The sequence below is a fragment of the Podarcis filfolensis genome (genome assembly GCF_964270895.1).
Source record: "Podarcis filfolensis genome assembly, chromosome: 17".
NCBI lineage: Eukaryota > Metazoa > Chordata > Lepidosauria > Squamata > Lacertidae > Podarcis > Podarcis filfolensis.
Genome location: NC_139621.1, coordinates 16288427 through 16297406, shown reverse-complemented (window position 1 = coordinate 16297406; position 8980 = coordinate 16288427). Strand labels below are relative to the sequence as shown.

At 42.4% G+C, this 8980-nt stretch overlaps 1 protein-coding gene across 4 annotated transcripts in view; it reads left to right on the top strand.

The window, feature by feature from the left end:
- CCDC171 (coiled-coil domain containing 171) overlaps positions 1-8980 on the top strand; it is a 203550-nt gene that overhangs the window by 137983 nt on the left and 56587 nt on the right. For all 4 annotated transcript variants that reach the window (XM_083592876.1, XM_083592874.1, XM_083592875.1 and 1 more), the window contains one exon: positions 684-815. In XM_083592876.1, the coding sequence (XP_083449002.1) occupies positions 684-815 (132 nt within the window). The remainder of the gene's footprint in view (positions 1-683; positions 816-8980) is intronic.

The following is an 8980-nucleotide window of genomic DNA, read 5'->3' as shown; positions in this document are numbered from 1 at the left end:
TTTGGAAAAGAAAACGGATTCTAGCTACTTGTACTGGAGCCTATTGCTAGTTAGCAGATACCTGCTATTTTTATGGGAACCTATTATCATGCTTCTAATAAGATGCTTAACCAAGTGACATTTTAAAAAATACTCTTTGTTAAGTATACTTGGGCAGCTTTGCAACATAACTGGCTATTAACAAAAGAACAAAATCAAGACCTTTCTGCAAAAAGGCTTAAGATCATTGTATGAATGTCAAAGCAGTTGTTGTTTAAAAAATATTTTGGTGGCGTGTTGCTTCTCTGGGGCAGATGGCGATTCTCTGCTAACCAAGCAGGCAATAATGGCTATATCCATAGGACGCTTATTGCGTACAATTTCGTGCTGCGATTTCCTTGACCTCAAATTGTGTGTTTGTAGAGTTTTGTGTACTGGTTGGATGAGAAGCCTTTAGCGACTTTCCTTCCCATCTCATTTCAGTCTGGAGAAGGGGATATGCTTTTTTTCTTCTTAACATTCTCTCCCAGCACTCTGAATTAGAGATTTATTTGCAACGAAAAATCAATTAGTCCTAAATTTATTCATGGATTTCAGGTCCAGCGATCAATGCAAGTCCACTCAGTGGACTCAGGGGGACCCACTTCATCCCAGTTAATGTGTCTGAAGGGGAATTACCATTGATACTGTTTTTTCCCTTTTAGGTCAGAGATCAGATCTCGCTGTCACGGACTGCGGCAACCAGGAATGACTTCACCCTGCAGCTACCTAAGTTGCACCTGGAGACCTTTGCGATGGAAGGGCTAAAGGGCGGGCCAGAGGTTGTAGCATTCCAGGTTAGATTCTTAAATAACCTTTCTTTGCGAAGCAAAGGGTTTCCAAAAGTCAATAATAATAATAATAATAATAATAATAATAATAATAATAATAATAATAATGCTATAAATAAAAGCAGAAATGTAGTGGCCTGTAATTAACAAAATTAAGTTTCCAAACTTGTGCTCGACTGAAATCGTTATATTAGAACAACACTTTCGCATTCCAAATTGAGTATCAAGGATCTGTAGAAAGGATTTTAGCAAACACAAATGGTGCACGACACGCCTAGAAATCACTGCGGTCAGGCAGGAGGGAAAGAAAATGTCTTGCACTTTTTAAAAAGTTGGGTTCAGAACAGTATTTCTCTCGACAGCACTTTCGAAGAAAAGAAATGTGCCCTAGATTAATATTTAAGGATGGCATCAGCAGTGGGTCACCCAGGAGAAAAGAATTACAAAGTGGGGTGTGTTGGGAGTTCCTTAGTTTCACTGCAGCTGGGGCAGTTCAAATGGCTGAGAAAGATTCTACCGTTATTGATCTTTTCAGCCATTTTCTGACACCTTCTGGCACCGGCTGAAGACAGTACTTTGACAAATGAAATAGACAATGGATGCAGCTGTCAAGGCATCGGAATCAGAAAACAGCCCTTCTAGAATGGAGTGCAAGCCCCAACTTATCTTCTTGCTTCATATAAATGATCCAAGAATTCTTAAGTGCTTAAGTGTTTTTGTGAATGGATTCATTCTTAACAAAGTCGCAGTAGTGCCCTTACCAGAAAGAACTTAAACTTCTGGGCCTTGGCCTTGGGCATGCACCCCTGTAGTGACAAATGAGGTTGTGGTAGGATGATCAAAAATATGGGAATATTGTACTGGGGACGCTTGGGGCATTGCTATGGAGATGCTATGGTGTGCCTTGAGTAAGGAGCCCCATACCTGGATAGACAAATGCAAAGATTGAGTCTTAGGCCTGGTGATGGGCCTGAATATCAGCTTTGTGTGATATCAGGATATCTGTGATTGGTGTCATATACAAGCCCAGCGCTCATGGTCAGCCATGCTGGGCACTGATGAGGAACAGGGCCAAACTGGTCTCCTATCCACCCATGGTGGCCCCTTCCATATGAAATCTATAGGTAAAGGTAAAGGGACCCCTGACCATTAGGTCCAGTCATGGCCGACTCTGGGGTTGTGGCGCTCATCTCGCTTTATTGGCCGAGGGAGCCAGCGTACAGCTTCCGGGTCATGTGGCCAGCATGACTAAGCTGCTTCTGGCAAACCAGAGCAGCGCACAGAAACGCCGTTTACCTTCCCGCCGGAGTGGTCCCTATTTATCTACTTGTACTTTGACGTGCTTTCGAACTGCTAGGTTGGCAGGAGCAGGGACTGAGCAACTGGAGCTCACCCCGTCACGGGGATTCGAACTGCCAACCTTCTGAACGGCAAGCCCTAGGCTCATTGGTTTAACCCACAGCGCCACCCACTGTATAGGCCTGAGCAAGTGCATTTTGGGTAACTTAAGATGGCAGGTTAGCCACCGTGTGTAGGAGCTGAGCTGAGCTCTCACTTTAAAGCACAGCCATCTATCCCTGCTGAAGCATGTCCATGGGCTCAGGTGAGTCGTGCTGGCCAGAACAGTGGCATAAAGAGCATATGACCATAGGTGCCATTTATGTGGGGCTGTGGGTGCCAAGGCATCCATAAAATTTTCCTGGCGGGGTGGGGCTGGCAGGGCGACCCAACACGTCACTCGCGTGGCATCACATGGAGCGACGAGGCCCAGTGGGAGGGTCTGACAGGCCCATTGTGCCATGTGACATTATGCGTACGATGGGCACGTCCCATGTGGGGCAGAACCCGGCACACCTGAATGCAACAGCTGTCATATCCACCTCTCCTCTTGGGGGGAAGGTGTGTTTGGAGTGGACTGAATTGTCAGCCTCACACCAGCCCTCTCTTCAAGTCTGGCCCCCAGCCCTAGTTGTACATTTATTTATTTTTTAAAAAAAGAACACACTAGAAGAGATTTGGATTTGGAAAACAGCATGGGGTTGAAAGGGTTATGACACACACAAGAAGAAGAAGAAGAAGAAGAAGAAGAAGAAGAAGAAGAAGAAGAAGAGGAGTTTGGATTTGATATCCCGCCTATCACTCCCTTTAAGGAGTCTCAAAGCGGCTAACATTCTCCTTTCCCTTCCTCCCCCACAACAAACACTCTGTGAGGTGAGTGGGGCTGAGAGACTTCAAAGAAGTGTGACTGGCCCAAGGTCACCCAGCAGCTGCATGTGGACGAGTGGAGACGCGAACCCGGTCCCCCAGATTACGAGTCTACCGCTCTTAACCACTACACCACATATCATAGTTGTCAACTTTCAGATTTGAAAATAAGGGATCAGCAGTCTTGAAAATAAGGGATCAGCAGCCTCACCCGTCCTGGGGACAGTCTACGGGATATCTAACAATCTGGGATAGCAGTGGGAAGCAGCGGGAAATGGCGCTGGAATAAGGGGATTTCCCGCACAAAAGGGAAGGTTGACAGCTATGACACACACCCCAGCACAGAAGTGCTAGAAAGTTCCTGGGGTTGTTTGCAGATTCCTTTCACAACTAAAATCACAGATCTCCCAGCATCGTGTCTAGTTTGGCCCTTGTGATTCTGATTCCTGCAAGCACCCAAATTCATGTTTCCAGACTGGTTAGGCAAACTATCGGCCAATCTGATAGTTTAACAGCCCTGGGGCGAAAGGAATGTCCACATTGTATGCTGAGTGACATGTATAAATTTTCTCTTTCGAGATAAAATACTTTGGCTTTGTCACTTGTGGAGTTTTCCAGGTGGCTATGCCCCAGAGTTTTAAGAACAGGAACAAGTAACCTAACCCCAAGCACAGCTCTTGGAAAGTATGTGCGGCCAATTTCCATGGATCTTACTTTCCAGTGTGCTCACAACCAACATCAAAATGGTATAAAAATGAAAGAGGCCATCATTGAAATGCTCTAGATGTGTATTTTGTGGCTTGAAATCTACATGGTATGTATTTCCCCCCTAGTATTACATAGCTATTCAAAGTACCTTTATAGTTATTGACAAAAAACCCTTTTTGTAATGGAAAAAGTCAAGGTTAATAAATAATGGATTCTTTCCAACTACGTCATAGAGTAGATCCATTGAAATCAATGGACTCAAGTCACTTAACTCCACTTACTTCAATGGGTCTATTCTGGCTGACATTGGATGTTACCCTGTGTTAGTCATGCTTTCTCTTCGTGTCTAAAAACTGTGGAGGACCTCTATTCAGGTGGTTTGCTATCATTTTTGCTTGAGTCCCTTCCAAAGATTTAGAAGCAGGAAATGGGAATAATCAATTGAAAAAAAAGGATTTTCAATCGGGTCATTGCCTAGTTAAACCAGATAAAGGTGATTCTTATTTAATTGTTCTTTATTCCCATTACTCTCCTCTAACACTCACATGCTGGGAAAGGAGTACGACAAGGCTGTATATTGTCTCCCTGGTTATTTAACTTATATGCAGAATTCATCATGCGAAAGGCTGGGCTGGATGAATCCCTAGCCGGAATTAAGATTGCTGGAAGAAATATCAACAACCTCAGATATGCAGATGACACAACCTTGATGGCAGAAAGTGAGGAGGAATTAAAGAACCTTTTATTGAGGGTAAAAGAGGAGAGCGCAAAATATGGTCTGAAGCTCAACATCAAAAAAACGAAGATCATGGCCACTGGTCCCATCACCTCCTGGCAAATAGAAGGAGAAGAAATGGAGGCAGTGAGAGATTTTACTTTCTTGGGCTCCATGATCACTGCAGATGGTGACAGCAGCCACGAAATTAAGAGACGCCTGCTTCTTGGGAGGAAAGCAATGACCAACCTAGACAGCATCTTAAAAAGTAGAGACATCACCTTGCCAACAAAGGTCCGTATAGTAAAAGCTATGGTTTTCCCAGTAGTGATGTATGGAAGTGAGAGCTGGACCATAAAGAAGGCTGATCGTCGAAGAATTGATGCTTTTGAATTATGGTGCTGGAGGAGACTCTTGAGAGTCCCATGGACTGCAAGAAGATCAAACCTATCCATTCTTAAGGAAATCAGCCCTGAGTGCTCACTGGAAGGACAGATCGTGAAGCTGAGGCTCCAATACTTTGGCCACCTCATGAGAAGAGAAGACTCCCTGGAAAAGACCCTGATGCTGGGAAAGATGGAGGGCACAAGAAGAAGGGGACGACAGAGGACGAGATGGTTGGATAGTGTCTTCGAAGCTACAAACATGAGTCTGACCAAACTGCGGGAGGCAGTGGAAGACAGGAGTGCCTGGCGAGCTCTGGTCCATGGGGTCACGAAGAGTCGGACACGACTAAACGACTAAACAACAACAACAACAACACTCACATGCACACACTTTACCTGTTTCCCAATCTTGCTTCAGTTTAAAGTTTTCGTATTAACTCTGTGGCAAGGGTGTCCTAATACCCAAAGTATGAAATCTTTCATGATCGACTATCCTCCAAATGAACAACTGTCTCACTTTTAAATATATTGTTCCCCACTTGCAAATCAGCACAGAAATACCAAATTTACTTGCAATTGTTATTATCATTATTATTATTATTTCTTCTTGTTGTTTAATTTATGAATCACCTTTTACATATAACTCAAGGCAATTTACAAACATACCCTAAAAACAGCTAAACATAGTTTAAAAACAGCACACACCCCTCCAAAATAGGTTTTCAAACAATCTTTTAGTCATATATGCCGTACTTTTCCATGTATAAGACTCCCCCATGTGTAAGACTCCCCCTATTGAGCTTTTTTTTGGGGAGGTTGCCAAAAATTGCTCACCCGCACGCGTCCCAAATCCGCCTCTCGTCTATCCCCTCGCCGGCAGAAGCTGCCAATCACCCGCCCAATTGCCACAGCGTCAGCCAATCAACACCAGCCCTTGACCCAGCAACCAATAACACGCCCAATAGCCGCCGACAGCCACAGAAGCAACCAATCAAACGTCCACCCTATGCACTATCCATGTATAAGACGACCCCCACTTTTTAGCATGAATTTTAAATTAAAAAAAAAACTTAGTCTTGTACACGGAAAAGTACGGTACATTTTTTCCCAATGAGGGCTTCATCTGCCCACGCCAGTTTCCATCAATTCTGTCCCAGTCTTTTATTATCTTAGCATACTATAGTGTGACCAAGAAGCAGAACTCAGGGCAGATAGGGAACCGGTCTTAGTTTTTAAAGGCTGCCGTGACAGAGGATAGCCTCTGTGGCTCCACTTTTCTTCTTCTTTCTGCCACATAATTAAATGGCTGACATTCATCCTTGTGGGTTACACTCACCTCTCCAGTTAGGCAATAAGTTCGGTGAATGGATGTGCAGATGATGTTAAGTTCAGTTGGGACTTACAAATCCTGGTGAGCCCTTAACTGGTATAAATGATAGGCATTGTTTTTATGTGTCTCACAGAGCTTTTTTCTTTGTTGTGAAATGTATTCTTCCGCTATGGTTTAAATATCATGTTTCATTTCTTCAGGCAATTTACTTCATTAAACTCGTGTCAGAAACAACTAAGGACCCCGTATTTTAGTCCTAAAGTACATAAACAGTGGACACTAATTATTCAGAACAAGATATGTGTTTTTAAAGTTCTGATACTGGGCAAAGCATCTGCTTAATAGCGCAGTCCCATGCATGTTTACTCAGAAGTAAATCAGATTTAGTTCAATGGGGCTTAGTCCCAGGTAAAGGACTAAAATGGCCCTGGTGAATATTTGACGTTTTCTCCCCTTATAGCTTTGATCTATAGGCTACCACTAAAACAAGGCTGCATTTTAAGCTGCATTTTAAACTGTATTCTAACTTACATTTTAATCAACTTTTTTTTTGTGTGTGTGTTTTTGTCTTGTTTTGTTTTTAATGTTTTTACTGTATTTATATTCAGTGTTAGCCACCCTGAGCCTGGTCTTGGCCAGGGAGGGCAGGGTATAAATAAAATTATTATTATTATTATTATTATTATTATTATTATTATTATTATTATTAAGTGTGGATAGCCTAAATCTAACTTTGCGCTGCAGTAGCGGATAGTAGTTGCAGTGATAAAATGCTTTATATGACGAAAGCTTTAAATTTAATCAGACGTCGCTGCAATTCTGGAGTGACTCGAAAACTCATTTAATAATTTTATTTCGCAACATTTATATAACGCTTGATTTTAATAAAAACCTCGAAGTTGTTTTCAAAAGGAACAAAACAATAAAATTATCAGGAAAAACAACAACAGTTAAAAACAAGTATTTAGAATCTTCAAAAATCATGAAAACCAACAAGAAGCGAAAACCAGATTAAAACACCCAGCAGCGTCTGCATGTTTGGACAGGCTTGCCTAAACAAACAAACCAAATGTTTTTATCAGGTGTCAAAAAGACCATAGTGACAGCTCCTGTCTATTGCCACTGTACGATGACGGAGTTATCATATGGGGCAATTGAACACTGCCCCGTGTTCATATGACAGAGCTGCAGCAAAAGAACAGAATACTAATAAATGGCATAATGAGTGACTCAATTATTTTGACATTTGCATGTCAAAACATGATTGCTAAAATCAGTGGAAGAATTATTGCAGTCCTTAGTGGTTTTCTCCGGAAGGAGCATATAAAACTTAATTCCGCTGCGCTCAGAGGTGTAAAAGCCCACAGGCCATTCGCAGCGCCTTCTCTTACTGTTTGCCCTCTTTGGGGGACAGGCAAAAACCATTTTCAGTGATGCTTCCCTTCCTTTTTACTGGAAGATGTGTGGCCCGTGCACGCCCATTGAAGAGAGTCTGCGCCCAACAAAATACTGAAGCGTGCACTATGGAATGGGGAGAAAGAAAGACGTTCCATCGTTTTATGTTTCGTTCTGTGCCTCCAGGATGGCACAGCATACATAAAAATGAAATGTAAACGAAACTGATAAACAATAATACAATGGTACCTTGGTTCTCAAACTTAATCCGTTCCGGAAGTCCGTTCCTAAACCAAGGTGCGCTTTCCCATAGAAAGTAATGCAAAATGGATTAATCCGTTCCAGACTTTTAAAAACAACCCCTAAAACAGCAGTTTAACATGAATTTTACTATCTTAACGAGACCATTGATCCATAAAATGAAAGCAATAAACAATGTACTGCAGCCACACAATCATCAGTAGCTGAACTGGGTTCCACACAGTCACACACACACACACACACACACACAAAAGCAAAATAAATAGCAAAAACAGACAGACCTCGGCGTAACACTCAAAACGGAGCACGTTCGGCTTCCGAAAATAGTTCACAAACCGGAACACTTACTTCCGGGTTTGCAGTGTTTGGGTTCCAAGTTGTTTGAGTACCAAGGCATTTGAGAACCAAGGGACCACTGTAATACCCCTATCCCATTACTTCAGAATTGGGTTTTAAGATGTCCACATGTTCTACTGACCGTATCCTACTTCACAAACATCTGGCAGAAAGATGTTGGTTTTCAGGACATAAAATTGAAGGAATTGTGGTGTGAGGGAGACAGGGAAAAGAGATGGTGAGTGGAAGTGTAAATCATGGACCATCCTCACAGTTGGTCCTCCTTACATCAGGAGTTGTAGTAGCGCATGCCGGTGCAGACAGGTTACAGACACGCTGCCTGCAATTTTACAGTTGTTGTACCGGCACAGCATTCTTTTGTTTGAAAACTGCTATACAAATGTAAGGAGGGGTATTATTCGTTTTATAGCAGCAAGAGTAGAGTGTTGACATCGCTTCTGAGTGATAGAGTATAATCATTATAAATTTATAAAGGGCTTATGTCTTCCATTTATTTTATGTAAATTATGTATCCATGTATGATGCAGTCATGGTTTATCATATTGTATTGGGCACAGAGGCAAAATTGCCTGCTCTTCTAATCAATTGGGCAAAGATAAAATGCAGCTTGAAATGTTAGGTTCCTACTACGTTTAACCCCCCCTTCCTTCTTTCAATAGCACTAGTACAGCGGAAAGCATTCAGGGCCCAAGGGAAAATATCTATCTACAAATACAAAGATAATTATGTTGTTTCTTGTCTGTTCGGAACATCGTGGCAAATATTGCGTCTTAGAAAAGTACTTTTGAAGGCAAAGCCGCGCTTTTTCCAGGTG